The sequence below is a fragment of the Acomys russatus genome, chromosome 24, assembly GCF_903995435.1.
Source record: "Acomys russatus chromosome 24, mAcoRus1.1, whole genome shotgun sequence".
NCBI classification, from domain to species: Eukaryota; Metazoa; Chordata; class Mammalia; order Rodentia; family Muridae; genus Acomys; species Acomys russatus.
Window position 1 is genome coordinate 6,100,258 of NC_067160.1, and position 15,163 is coordinate 6,115,420.

At 42.5% G+C, this 15,163-nt stretch overlaps 1 protein-coding gene across 1 annotated transcript; it reads right to left on the minus strand.

The window, feature by feature from the left end:
* Nucleotides 1–2,023: 2,023 nt before the first annotated feature.
* On the minus strand, nucleotides 2,024–13,465 carry Dusp19 (dual specificity phosphatase 19). The gene is made up of 4 exons (XM_051166738.1): nucleotides 13,195–13,465; nucleotides 10,483–10,529; nucleotides 7,329–7,481; nucleotides 2,024–2,263 (listed from the first exon to the last, which is right to left on the minus strand). Exons 1-4 carry the CDS (start codon nucleotides 13,415–13,417, stop codon nucleotides 2,024–2,026), a joined length of 663 nt encoding a protein of 220 aa, XP_051022695.1. The 5' UTR covers nucleotides 13,418–13,465.
* Nucleotides 13,466–15,163: the final 1,698 nt, after the last annotated feature.

Consider the following 15,163-nt stretch of genomic DNA (forward strand, 5'->3'; position numbering starts at 1 on the left):
GTTAACATGGAAGCAATAAATAATAAATAAACTCTTCAAAGTGTTCTTCCAGGGAAAAATGTACATAATGCTAAGCATCCTAACAATGTTTAAAAATGTTTATAGATTCCTAGCTTTTTTCCTAAAAAATATGTTTTCCAGCAGAAAACTGAAATATAAAACAGATCAATCTTAAGATTACATCTTTAAAAATTGTCTTTCACTATAAGGCAGTTTTTAGGGATCCCAGGAGACCAAAAATACAACAGGTGACCCATAAATAGACTATCTAGCACCCAAGTTAAAAAGAGCATAGTATAAGTGATAATACATGAATAAAAAAAATAAATAAATTTTTAAAAAAAAAGACCTGGGCTCGGTGTGGTGGCACGCCTTTAATCCCAGCACTCAGGAGGTAGAGGCAGGTGGATCTCTGAGTTCAAGGCCAGCCTCATCTACAGAGTGAGTTCCAGGACAGCCAAGGCTAAACAGATAAACCTTGTTTCAAAAATAATAAATAAATAAAAATCATAACAGAGCATCTACATAATCGTTTAAAGAATAACGGAGAAATGCTTATAATAGGACCAAATTTAAAAGTCAAAATAAAAATTTGGTTTTCATAAGAAGATGTAAAGATCACATAGATTTATAGCCATTACATAAATGTTTATATAAGCTTTTTGATTCTGGTACTTTTTGGGGAGGCTGAAGGTATTGTTTTTAACCTTAAAATATTCCTTACAAAAATTTTACTTCTCTTTGAAATATTAAGTGTTGACTTAGAAAGTCTATCACTTCAAAGGTTTGTGTTCAGGAATGTGTGTTCGAGAAAGAACAAACTAAAAGACTTCATTGGTTGTTTTTCTAACTCTAAATAAGGTTTAAATGTTTCCCTACACATCTAAGGTTTTTAGGTTTAAACTTTCTCCTACACATATCAGTAATTTACTCATTTGATAATACACTATTTTCTCTTATAATTCAAAGAAACACTTAACCAGATATTGCAATAACAAAGAAAAGGTAAAACTTAAAAATGTATTAATTCCTCTTGTAGGTTTCTAGGACCCTCTGGATCCACCTACTTCCCTGTCCCCTATATTTTTCTCACCTAGAGTCTCAATAGGATGTTCTCACCTCTATCCCACTTTCCTGGTAGGTGCAGACTTTCATGGGACCTGCCCCGTGGGCTAGTGTCCAGTTATAAGTGAGTATATACCATTTGAGTCTCTCTGCTTCTGGGTTAGCTCACTCATTATGATCATTTCTAGTTCAATTCATTTGTCCACAAATTTCGGGAATTCCTTTTTAATAGCTGAGTAGTATTCCATAGTGTATATGTACCACAGTTTCTTTATCCACTCTTCTACTGATGGACACTTAGGCTGTTTCCATGTTCTGGCTATTATGAATAAGGCTGCTATGAACATGGTTGAGCAAATTTTCTTGTTGCGTGCTGGAGCATTATGATGGGTGGATCTGAGTCCAGGGGTTCTGCTTGATCAAAGGCACCAACCAAGGACAAAACGTGCCGCCATCATCAAACCCCTACCCAGATCTAACCAAGGGACAGAACATTCTCCACACTTAAGTGGAGACCGGGGACTGACTTTCACAGGATCTCTGGTGCCCCATATTTGGCCCTGTCCCTTTGATAGGGAGGCCCAATGGCACTTGGAGGAAGGATAGCAGACTACCAAGGAGGGACTTGATACCCTAGCACCATATTCAGGGGGAGGAGGTCCCCCTTGGTCACAGTCATAGGGAAGGGGGATTGGGGTGAAAGTGGGAGGGAGGGAGGAATGGGAGGATGTATGGGATGGGATAGAAAATGAGATGTAATAGGAATTATTTTATTTTTCAATTAAAAAAAATATTCTCAATTTTAAAAAAATGTATTAATTCAGGGAGATAAAAGTAACCTCTGTTTCCAGTGGTAAAAGACAACAAAAAGAAGGAAGTTTTACACATTTTCTCTCTAAAACAGAGGCAAGAAGACAGAGGCAGATGCAGAAGTTGTTTGTCTCGGTTTGAGGACACATCACGGACCATGGCCCCTGGCCCCTGCCGGCACCTGGTCACATCCTTTGCTCTCTTTGCCCACTTGGTAGGTGCGGAGCTGTTCCATGAAGCCAGGATTCGGACATACAGACGGTCTTGCATCTTTCACCAACGACAAAGCACTGCTGAACGCGAGACCTTCAGAGCTCATAAGGAAGCCGATGACAACCGCAGCAGCCCTGGAAACCCCTGCGTTACAGTGAACGAGAACCACGCCATCCTGAAACGCCGCCGAACAAAATGGACGTTAGTGGCCTTAGAAGGCCAATCAGGACAATTGCACATTAGTAGACTCAACATTACAAAGCAAATAACTCATCGTGTCTATTTATTTACCAGAATAAATTTCACTACAAAAAGTGAGAGAGAACCAATATAGCCAACACCTGATGGATGAAACGCTCTGGTAATGTGGTTGGAATTGTGAAACGGCGTCTTTTACAAAGACTCAAGTGACCCCAGCCAAGTACACATAAAAGCCTGCAAACTTAGCTAGCACGTGTATATAAATGACTGCTGTCACTGGCTTGGAAATCTACATACAAAAGGCAAGGAGAAAATACGCCGTTGGGAATATTATTCTGTGAGGAGTAATTCTTATTCCGCAAGGACATAAATTTAAATTGTGATCAGTTAGTAAAACGATGGCATGGATAGCTTATTCCAACACTAAGTGGAAAAGGTAATCAGACGCCAGCAGTGAGGTCAGTAAATGGAAAAACTTCTCGGGTGACTTGCAAATGATACTTTATAAGTGACGTGAACGCAGCGCAGGATGGACGCCGAGGTGGGCAATAGCGCATTAATACTGAATGCCGTGGATCTGATGGGTCAGGACTGATACAGCTCGGCCTGCTGCAGCCTTTTAAAAAGTTAATGATCCACAGTGATCAAACCTTTCAGCAGCTTTGTTTCTCCACTCTTCATTCGCTACCACACAGGAGGGGGGCAGGAGGGGTACCGCGTCACCACGTGAGGGACAGGAAACCTATCCCCCAAGCACACCTTACACTACTGTTGTTGTGGGTCTCTTGACTAGTTTAGGCTTGCAGGGCAGCTTCCTCACATCTGTCGTAAAATTTCTTTCTTGATCCATTACACCAAATTTGCAAGTGAATCTTTTTTAAAGAATAATTAGCAACAAAATGAACTAATATTTTGATTTTTGTTTGTTTGCTTGTTTTTGTCTTTGTTTTTGGAGACAGGGTCTCTCTATGTAGCCTTGGCTGTCCTAGACTTGCTTTGTAGACCAGGCTGGCCTTGAACTCACAGTGATCCGCCTGCCTCTGCCTCCCGAGTGCTGGGATAAAAGGCGTGCGCCAGCACACCTGGCATATTTTGATATTTCTTACATCAACAAGCCTATTTCACCTGCTTTCTTATAGATATCTACGATTAATTTTTTTAAGTTTTGTTTCTGCACAGGAAGAAAAATAACGTTCACTTTGTACATCAGGAAATGTTCTCACTTTTTAAAAAATTATTTTTATGTTTTGATTAAAATTTGTTTTTAATCTTTATTTTTTAATATAATTTATATGTATATCGGGGGCAGGTTAAGCACATGTGGCTGTAGTGCCCGTGGAGGCCAGAAGCCTGGAGCTGGGTTGCAGATGTTTGTGAGCTGCCTGGGTACTGAGAATTAACTGTGGCCCTCCAGAAGTAAGCACTCTTAATGGCTGGGCCGTCTCTCCAACCCCCCCCCCTTTTTTTGTGGGACTTCTGCTTTTTACAGTACTGAGAATTAAACCCACCGCGTTACACACACAAGGCGAACACTCTATCCCCAGTCCTTTTTCTTACTTTCAATAAGGCAGGTTCTCCCTAAGCCCAGGATGGCTCTGAACTCACCCAGCACTTCTCAATCCTCCTGCCTCAATGTTTTTTTTCCACTCTGTACCAACAGCTAATTTTTTTAATGACTTAAAATCTTCACAAAGTATATAACAACTTGATAATTACTCATGTATATTACTGAGCTCAAAGCAAATCTCCAGATCTCAATTTTACCTGTTTTAAAATGTTAGTATTTTCCTCTCACTATGGCCTTTAATCCCAGTACTCAGGAGGCAGAGGCAGGCAGATCAGTGTGAGTTCAAGGCCAGCCTGGTCTACAAAGGCAGTCTAGCACAGCAAAGGCTACACAGAGAAACCCTGTCTCAACCCCCCCCCCCAAAAAGATTTAATTTACTTTCTGTATGTTGCCTGCATGTACGCACGTGCACCTTGTGTAGGAAGTTCCCTTGGAGGTTAGAAAGTGCTGGACTCCCTGGAACTAGAGTGGCAGATGCCTGTGAGTCGCCATGTGGTTGCTGGGCACCGCACCTGCAGCAACACATGGCTAAGCCGACTCTCCAGCCCCAATAACTAGCTTTCTGTAGCTTTCAAACTACTGCTTTCACTTTTTTTTTTTAATTTGAAGTAGGAAGACTACCTTCTTCCTCTTCCTCCTCCTCCTCCTCTTCTTCTTTTTAGTGTTTTCAGACAGAGTTTCTCTATGTAGCCTTGACCATCCTGGACTCAATTTGTAGAGCACACTGGCCTTGATCTCACAAAGATCCACCTGCGTCTGCCTCCCTGAGTGCTGGGATTACAGGCATGTGCCACCACACCGGGCTTCTTTCCTATTTTTTTATAATTACTCTGCAGGGATCATATTGTCCTTGAAGTTATTTCCAAAAGAATTGTTGGATTTTATTTCTTGTTCCCGGAGCTAAGAATAATGAAGCAAAGTTTTCCTTTGCACGTACTGTGTGCTACGCCTGACAGATTTTTTCCTCTTTTTGGTGAAGCTGACCCTGGCTTTTGTCCTAAGATTCCCTTCCCAGGTGAGATGAGGCCTGTCTTGTTCATCTTTGTATCGCTAGCACTAAGCTGAATTCTTAGCACATAGTCGGAATTCTGAAAATAGTTGCTAATGTGCCTTTCTGTGAAGAAATCTTGTTACCTAAAAGTTCAAAGTACAGGAAGGTGAACCGCCCAGTAGGTAAAGGCACTTATTGTCAAATTTTCAGTCCTCATCTGGAAAGTGTCTGGGTGATATAGAAACTCACAACTAGTCTAAGTGCAGTTGCTAAGCCGTAAATGGAACATCTATGTGATGTGCCCCTCCTCCCCCGACCGCACTCCCACCCCCACCCCCACGAGGCTCAAGGAAAGTTATGGAAGAAGAGGCACAAAGACTGCAAGAGCCAGAAGTCTGGGGTGGGGAGCAACAGTGTCTTCGGGACGTGACAGGACTGCTACCGTCACACACCCACTGTAGCTGAGGATACCTGCACAGGACCAAGTCGGTCAGCATTCCAGCACTGAGCGAGGAAGACTTGCAAAGACTTAGCCCCATCGAGGGGCCCCTGACAGTCCATGGGGAGGGAAGGTCAGTGTCCTTTATGCATGTGGACTCTGATGGGCTCGCCATGTCCCAGTGAGAGCCTCATGCCCATGTATGGGCAACACCTATTGGACCCAGTGAGTTATTAAAAAAAAAGAAGAGGGCATGTATTTGAGAGTGGGAGGATCTTAGAGAGAGAGAGAGAGAGAGAGAGAGAGAGAGAGAGAGAGAGAGAGAGAATATGATTAAGATACATTGTATACATGTATTCTCAAAGAATAAACTTAAAATACTATACTGAAAATAAAATTAAACTCTCCTGGACAGGCAGACTGTGTCAGCCAGTGAGGCAAGACTCAGGTACAACCTCATTATCTGACAGCAAGCTTCCGGAAGCACTGGTCACTTTGGCAGCCTCCCTGACTATGCAGGCGTGGCGCTGGATACTGTTTGAGCATGTTGCCTAGAGGTGCACGTTTCCAAGCTTGGGCCCACGTTACAAAGTGAGGAGCTCGTGGGCTCACGCACAGACTCTTTCTTGGAAGGCTGTGGCGGAGTTCCTACAGGGCTTCCAATTAGCTCCCAAGGAGGAAGTTGTTCCATAAGCCCCACCCACCATCCTGCCTATGGGTGTGTGTGAATCCCATGATGATAATTTATCAAAGATACACTAACTAAAGGAATTACTTAGAAAATCATTATAAATTTAATTACAATGAAAATGTAAAAAAAGGAAAGCCAGGCGTGGTGGCACACGCCTTTAGTCCCAGCACTCAGAAGGCAGAAGGAGGTGGATCTCTGTGAGTTTGAGACCAGCCTGGTCTACAAAGTGAGTCCAGGACAGCCAAGGCTACACAAGGAAACTCTGTCTCAAAAAGCAAAAACAAAAACAAAAACAAGAAAATGTAAAAAACGAGTTACTTACTGACAAAAAAAAAAAGTCATTTCAAGATACAGCTTTGGGTAATAGCCATACTAGGAGCCCTGCCTGTCCAAATGTTGGCATAGATCAAAAATTAAGGTTGAAATAATACGCTGTGTTGATCTTCTAAAGTCACAAAAACAGCAGTTTCTGATTAGGGTTTCATATAGTCTCAGTACAGCAGCATGCATTCTGCCTTAAAACTCCATGGTTCAAAATGCATCAGGACCAGAGACATGGTTCTGTTTGTAGAGCACTAGCTTGGCACGAAGGCTTCGCGTTCCACCGCCGGACAACAGAAAAGCCGGCACGGTGATGTACACCTGTCATCCCAGTACACAGATGGCAGAGGCAGGGGGAGCTACAGTTCTATCTCTGCCTTGGCTACACAGCAAGTTGGAGGCTTCACCTAAGCTCCATGAGCCCCCGCCTCAATAAATACATCAACAAACATTTACATGCACAGATACACAGCCTCTGTGCCTTAGTCATTAAATGAATGAATATTCATCACCATGAACACTGACAAGACTAGAGCAGACTGTACCCTTTGGTCCATCTGGTTTCTTTCGAGTCACTCAGAACGTTGGTGCTCATATAGCCCCGGAGGATATTTAACTACATACTTGCACAGGAAAATTCAGTAAGTAAGGGAGTTTATCTATCTCCTAGTGCTTCTTTGTAAAAACTCAGAACAAAACTAAATTAATAGGAAAAGTAAACTTCTCATTAAGAAAAAACAATTCAACAACAACAACAAAACAAAACAAAAAAAAAAAAAAACAAAAAAAAAAAGGAAGAAAGAAAAGAAAAGAAAAAGAAACAACAATTAGAGAACCAAAAACCTTAAGGATTTAATGAGTATTACTGGAGGGAAATTTTCATAATGGTTCTTCACAAATTCACTGCAAAATATACACAGAAAAATAAAAAAATAAAATAAAAAAATAAAAATAAATGTACACAGACTGGGTAGTAGTCCTATGTTTTCGAATTTCTACTTCTGAAGAACTGTACCAAAATAAAACTCACCTTCAGTTTTGCTTGCTCAATGAACTCAAAACATTCTGGAAAATAAGACAGGATATTGGTTTCAGGCACATCCAATATAGAAATGGTCTTATATGTAAATTCACTGAGGAAAGCATTTTCAACGCCATATGCAACATTGAGGATATGAGTCACCTTAAAGGAAAGGGGAAAAAAAAAGATGATTTTTAAGTTCTATGAATTAGATGATCTGAAAACAGGCTGTAATGTTAATTTCAGAGATAAGAATAATCAGAAATGTTACTTGCTCACTGAACGAGACATCATCTCTATGCCCTTTCCTCTGCCTCATCCATCCCTCCACAACAACGCTCCTTTATAACATACGCTTGGCCGTTTTGTTGTACTTAACTCCTTAGAGATCGGCTCCCTCCCTGCATTAGAAACTCAGTGAAAATACAGACCAGACTGGACTTACTAGCACTGAGTGAAACGATGACCATGGTAGAAAGTACTTAAGATATCTACCAAAGGAAAAAACAAACGCAAAACAACAGCAACAAAAACCCTCAGCGAATATCCATACAGAAATTTGAGTGTCAAAAGGGTGAGTTTTGCTTGTTGATTTAGTTTGGTAGAGGTGATGAAGGACCCAGCCTAAAAGGCTCCCTGCCTCCCCCAAATAAAGCCTACATATACTAATCGGTTAGAGAGCTGTTCTTGGTGCTGGCCTTGGGATGGGTGTCCTTTATAATAGGGGTATTAGGAATGGTTCACTTCTCCTATGCATAACCAAGAGAGCAACTGTGGGAAGAGTAAGCAAGGTCTGACAGAGGCGCTCTTGTCTCCCATCCCAACAGAGAGGCTGAATGTAGGCCCTGAAAGCAGGACTAATCTGTTAGTGGAAATCATACTGAAACGCCCTCTAGCTTTGTTAAATAAGGTGTGTGAGGGTCCTGGTAGGAGATCCGGGCATCCTCGTGGGTTTATGCAATTAGGGGCTGTTATTTCTCATTATCAGATGGTAACAAGTATAACAAACCAAACAGAAGCTAGATTATACACTGCTCAGTAAACTGATAAGCAAAGGTATCTATTAGCAAAGGTAGCTAATGGATTGATTACTAGTTATTTTCCTTTGGGAAATAACTGCAAGTATTTATCACGGAATACTTTTATCCTTCATTCAGTTGACCCCCCCCCCCAGAGCTGTGGGTGACAAATTCAATGAGTAAGACCTTTGTCCTCTCAAAGTCGTGGTGGTAATAATATAAGGCAGACAGTGGTGAGAGCTCAGAGGATAAAGAAGTGGACTCCTTAAAACACTTATGATAGGTACTGATTTACGTTCAGAATTTTAGACACACCAAGATAGGAAAGATGTTTTGTTCAAGGCTGCCAAAGACAAATAGCCAAAACACTCAGAATGTAACATTTATATAATTCCTGATTGTTTCATGGTTCTTCTTGCTGTAGGTAGTTTATTGTATATATGTGTAATAATATAAAGGTATATGTAAACAATAAAAATTATTTAGTAAAAAACAATTAAAAAAAAAAAGAAAAGAAGTGGACTCCAATGGGAGGAGGGGATTACTCAATGAACCACTGCCTCAGCCACCCCAGCGTGTGTTGGGGGTGGCAGCTGTACACAGCTGTTCCCTAGTCGCTACGCTCTTCTCATCTATGCCATGGTTGGCTGTCATGGGGTCTCGGTGAAGTCCGGTCCGTTGGGACCTTGTTTGATTCTTTCAGAGAAGGTAATCTCATCTGAGAGTGTCACCATGGCAACCATCACATCTTCCCATCAGATCCCACCATCTCCCTTCCTTTTCCTTTTGTTTGTTTTGTTTTTTAAAGACAGGGTTTCTCTGTGTAGCCCTGACTGTCCTGGACTCAGTTTGTAGACTGGGCTGGCCTGGAACTCACATAGATTGGCCTGTCTCTGCCTCCCAGGGTGCTGGGAGATTACAGGCATGCTCCACCATGCCCAGTGTGCCTTAATTCAATAAATGATACATCCCTGCATCCTTCAGAGGGCTCTTCCCAGTATGTGCACCTGGAACCACACTACTGCTTCCATACGTTTCTCTAGTGACTTTCCCGACTCTTCTCTGACATTAGTCTTAGCACATGCCCCACCCTTTCTAAGTGCCGCCCACCTCCTTGTCTCCTAGCACCACTTCCTCCTTGCCTCTCCACTTCTCAGTCTTCTCAACTCTGGCTTACCAATTTCTCCTGCTTGCTGGTTTACTGCTGTGAAAAGACACCCTGGCCAAGGCAACTCCTAAAAGAAACCATTCCAGTGCGGGCTCGCTTGCAATTTGGCAGCAGCCAGCCAGGCATGGCCCTGGAGCAGTACTGAGAGCTCACACCTGCTCCACAAGTAGGAGAGAGAGGGGGCGGAGGGAGGGAGGGAGGGAGGGAGACAGACAGGCAGGCAGGCAGATAGACTGTGGCCAGTGCCGGCTTTTGAAACCTCAAAGGGAGCCACTTCCTCCAACAAGGCCACACCTCCTAATCCTTCCTAAACAGTCCACTAACTAAAAACTGCCTTCCCCTGTGTAAGTAAGGAAACAAAAAAACAGTGTCAGGGCATCATCACTCTGGACTCAACCACACAGAGCACCATCGCACACCGGCGGGTTCTCCACGGGCCCATTCAGAGTCTCAGCTCCCAGTGAACAAGAGCCGCATGTGCTCCGCAAACCACACAACAGGAGCAGAGTGTCTGACACAACAGCAAACAGCTAAAAATTGCTTTGAGGAAATACTGAAAAGAAGCAAAAATTGTTTCCGACTTGTGAAGGGAGTTGCTAGGAAGCGGTGTTACAGGAGACAGGTTTATGAACTGAGAAAGGGTGGATCTGTGACGAGCAGCGACGAGGGAAAGCCTGGCCCACACAGACCTGCTTAAAGCAGAGGCAAGAAATAAGTATCTCCAGGGTCAAGAACATGAGGTTGGGTGAAGGGGTCTGAGAAGAAGATGAAACTGAAAGAAATGAATCACAGATCTGCACATTTCAAGTCGGTGGAATTACCTGGGCAATGCTACTAAAACGATGGCCCAAGTGATAACATCTGAAAACAAATTATGTTGAAGATGAGGGAATACTATTTTTCCCCCGTGTAATGGAAGAACCGACATCTTCCTGTATGTGGTGCCAGGCTTGAAACAATCGTTTACTTCACCTACCTGGTGCTTTCTCAGGAGTTCCAGATCATGAGCAGCATCCTGTGACCCTGAGGAAATAAACCACATTGCCATGAACATAATTTATGATCATTCTGAGTTTTGCCAGAAACTCTCTGTAATGATCCTCTAAAAAACAAAACAGGGGGTGGAGGAATCACCATGGGAGGACATCAGTTCAATTTTTTGGAAGGGAAATTTGGTAATATTCACCATGAAAAAATTTATCTTTTATATATCTATGGGCTTTCTCATTTTTGAATAACTTAAACTAAAAGCATAGATGTTACAGTGATGACCTCTAAGGATGTCCAACATACAACAAATACAAAGCAAGAGAGACATGTAACAACCAGCAAGCAAAAACAGCTCCAAGTCCAGTGTAGGAGCTGAGATAAATAAAAGATGGTACAATTACATAGTGAAATCAGTACAGCAATATGTACCACTAGAAATAAAAATTAAAATAGCTAAGGCATGGGACCCATGTTCTCAATATATTAGGAAATAAAAACGTGCTACAGGGGCTTAGAAAATGGCTCAGCAGGAAAAGTACTTGCTAACACAGGACCTGAGTTTGGATCCCTACTAAACAAAAAATCCAGGCATGGTGTGAAATATACAATAAAAAAACAGAAGGTACATGGAACAAAACATTAAATGTAGAGTTAGGGGTAATTTTTTTTCTTCCTTATACACATTTTACTATTTATAATGAACACCCCTTTCTTTTATTTTTTTAAAAAAAGGGTATTAAGAGAACTAGACACCCACAAAGAAAGTTCAGGCCAGCTGGTGAGAGAACACTCTGTAGCTGTGCAGTCCGCTGGCTCCCACCCACACGCTGTATACCACTAGTGCAGTGACTTTCACAGTCTCTTTCTATGGAAGATGGCTGCTTACTCTCCCACATTTGGAGACTGGCTCTTGCTAATAAGCAATTTCCTACCCAAGAATAACAGAGTATAGCAGGTCTCACGAACGATCGAATAGGACATTACAATGAAGCATTTCAAAAACTTTACTTTTCTGTGGTTCCATTTCCATAAACAATGCTTCCCCTCGTGCACCCGCCTCCCACCCCCCGCCCTTCTATATCTGAGGAACCAGCCAGCTTCCTACATGATTTCAGGTAACTGGGAGACAGAGTGCATCCAAGCATTCCCTACTAAACACACATTCTGCTTCCTTCTACTCAGAAGTTGGACTTCCAAAACATGAGCACTGGGTAAATATGTCTGTCTGTTCTCTCATCATTCTGTAAGTTTCTACTGTTTGAAATACTTCATGACTAAAAGGCAATTCTCAGTTTTCAACTATAGAAAATCTTAACTGTGTTAGAGTGGGGAAACAGGTTCAGATAAATTAATTTTAATTTAATAGTTTTGTAAACATATCATCTTTTAATTGCTCTTTTCTGTTTATGTTTTAAAATAGTAAAAATAGTTACAACATGGCTTAAATGAAAATATTCCCCCCCCCAAAAAAAAAGAAAGAAAATATTTCCCTTTCCACTCTACACTGACTGCCCTGATAATATTCTTTCTCTCTCTTTGTCCCTCTCTCCCTCCCTCCTTCCAAACTTGAAACAGAGAGGTCAGGTCAACTCTATTACAGAGACAGTTGCTGTACTTTCTAAGTGACTTCCAAATTAAGACACTAGTGATATAAACCTCCGTGTGCCTGTGGTGTTGAGGCACATGCTCTGTCACTGAGTCTACGTTGCTCAACCGACCTCACTCTGTAGCCCACGCCAGGCTCAAGTTCTCATTTTGTTGTTGTTGTTTTGGGTTTTGGGGGGGGTTGTTTTTTTGTTCTTTTGACACAGGGTTTCTCCGTGTAGCCTTGGATGTCCTGGACTTACTTTGTAGACCATGCTGGCCTCGAACTCACATCCATCCGCCTGCCTCTGCTTCCCAAGTGCTGGGACTACAGGCATGCGCCACCACACCCTGCTCTCCAGTTCCCACTTATAACATGAAGCTAATCCCTACTTGAATAGCTTTAAAGGAATCATGTGCTGCACACGCTCGCTCCGTGTTGTGGGTATGTCTAACTCCTGGTTCTGTGTCCAAGTCATAATTTCTCATTCATAAACATAAAGGAGCGCAGACTTTCGGGATAGGCTGCTCCCTAAAGAACACCTTGCCAGACCCACACGCTAACAAGTGAGTTCTCTTACAAGCTCGCTTCTTTTGTTATCTGCGGGTGATGCTTGTATACAGCTTCAGAATCTCCGTATCACAAGAAACAACACCATCAGACTCGCAGCCATAAAACAGAGACTCTGTTCTTAACACCCAAAAGGCAGCCGCCAGAAGCAGCTGCACACTTTCAGCATCGGTTCAACAGCCGAGGAATCACCTGCTTTTTTTTTTTTTTTTTTTTTTTTTTTTTACATTTGTAAAGGATATAGTGTTTTTATAATACAAGAAAATACAACATCCCATTATTCTCCAGAGAAAGCTAGAAAAACAGGGAAAATATTTCTTCTAAAATTCAACAATGAGGTGTCAAAGTGATACTACGTTTTTAGAAGAATGCTGTGGGGCAGACAGGTCCCTATTTTGTTCCTAACCTAAAACAGTAAACATTTCAACTCGTGATAGTTGGCCACAGTATTGTATATGGGGGATTAGTGTGCATGGGGAAGGCTGGTGGCAAAGGAATCCGGTTAAAGTGATCCACAACGCGGTGGCAAGTCGGTCTACTCACCCAGAAGCAACCAGGGCTTAACAACGCCAACTTGCAGGTCCAAGCTAAGGTCCTGCACATAGCCACAACCACCCCCGCCGCCGGGCTCTGCTTCCACAATATGAACTGTGGCGTCTTTCCAGGTTTCTATGATTTTCTTTCCAGTTACCGTGGTCACCCTGGTGCACTGCTTCCTGAGATTATTCCGGGAGAATGCTTTGATTTCTTGATTCAAGGAGTGCATTACATGAGCGGAGGTGGAAAGGCAGCAAGCAAAAAGCGGGAGGAAAAAAGCAAACAGTGCACTGGGCTACACTTACTGGATCTGGCCCGTACAAGTGACAACCGCACCTCTCAAAGAGGAGAAAGCGGCCCGGCCCTGCTGTCCCGAGCACCGTTGTAAGGCGGGATTTGATTGGCTGCTAAGAAACGAGCACCAATTGGATGCTGTTTCTCAGCCTCTTTCGGAAGTTCTACGTCTTCCGGATCCGTTCAGACGCTGTCTACTCTGGAAGTTCTTTGCTGTTTGGGTTTAATCCCAGCTTTTTTATTTATGGACGGTGGGTGGTCATTTCTAAGACTCATTTGGAGAGAACTGATATGTCGTGACTTTTTGAGGATAATTATTTTTCTGGACATGTGCGACTGGTTAAAATGATGTTGGTGAAGACAGCGGCTGACCCACGGAGTTTGCTACCCCGGTGTGAGCCTCCTGTGGCTCACAAAGGCCTAAGGCTACAGCTGTCACCAAGGACTGCCCCTGCTTCCTGTTTCCTACACACACACACACACACACACACACACACACACACACACACACACACACGCACACACACGCACACACCACACACCACACAACCACACACAGACACCACACACACCCCTCTGCTGTCTCTCCTAGGAGAAACGTTGACCAGATAAAACCACTGAGTATGCTAGCGAGGCTCCAACAGAAATACAATCTATATTAAAAAGTCTCTTTAAATGTACGTTTCTATGGACTAGCAATGGTTAAAATGTGTGCGTACTCTGACATTTCCACGTTTTATACAGAAAGAATGGCAGCAATTCTATGCGTAATTGGAAAAAGCATAAAAATTTACCAAGCAGATGAATAGATTGACGGTTCCGCCTGCAAAAGATTGGTTTTTGCCAATGGGAGCTGAAAGATTTCTTCACCTGGAATTTTCCTTATCAACCCTTACTAAAATGCAATTTTAAGATAATTTGAGTACAATGTATAACATTAAGACGTAGAAAAAGGAGCCAGGCGCAGTGACGCACACTGTAATCCCAGCACTCAGGGATGCATAGGCAGGCGGGTCTCTGTGAGTTCGAGGCCACCCTGGTCTACAAAGCGAGTCCAGGACAGCCAAGGCTACACAGAAACCATGTCTGAATTTTTGTGCCCCTTCAGAGTGAGTTGGAATTATGAGCCCAGGTGTTCTAATATTGGAGCCAGGACCTCTGGGATATAGCTAGTACTATCTTAAAACATATGACAGGATCAATGGCTTCGTGGAAACAGCAGAGCTCTTCCTCGTCTTACTCTGTATTAGATAGAGAACAAACAGCCCAGGAACCTTATGTAAACCAGCACCTTGGTTTTGTACTTCTTGGCCTCCAAACCACAAGAAGGCAATTTCTCTTGCTTAAGCTACACAATTTGTTGTTGTTGTTGTTGTTGTGGATGTTTGAGATAGGAACCAAAAATTTCTCCTTCAAATGGAGTTATCTGCCCATAATACCTAGTGGGAACTCCAGTGGGAGTTGTCAGTTGTTTGCATCATTTAGTTGATCACAGGCTCATGAAAACCAACTCTAACCATAAATCAATCCATCTATTGATATAACAATGAGCATTTGTGATGCATGTGGCATATCACAATATTTTAGACATGATGTCACTTTACTTCACCACGATATATATATGTGTGTGTGTGTGTGTGTGTGTGTGTGTGTGTGTATTACATATTTATATAAATCTACA

Excerpts from the sequence above, each read along its gene's own strand:
- Dusp19 (XM_051166738.1), bottom strand. The coding sequence starts at position 13,417 with ATGCACTCCTTGAATCAAGAAATCAAAGCATTCTCCCGGAATAATCTC. Across the intron at positions 10,530-13,194 it reads TAAGCCCTGGTTGCTTCTGG|GGTCACAGGATGCTGCTCAT; the intron begins GTGAGTAGACCG and ends TTATTTCCTCAG. Across the intron at positions 2,264-7,328 it reads TTGAGCAAGCAAAACTGAAG|GATGGCGTGGTTCTCGTTCA; the intron begins GTGAGTTTTATT and ends GCGGCGTTTCAG.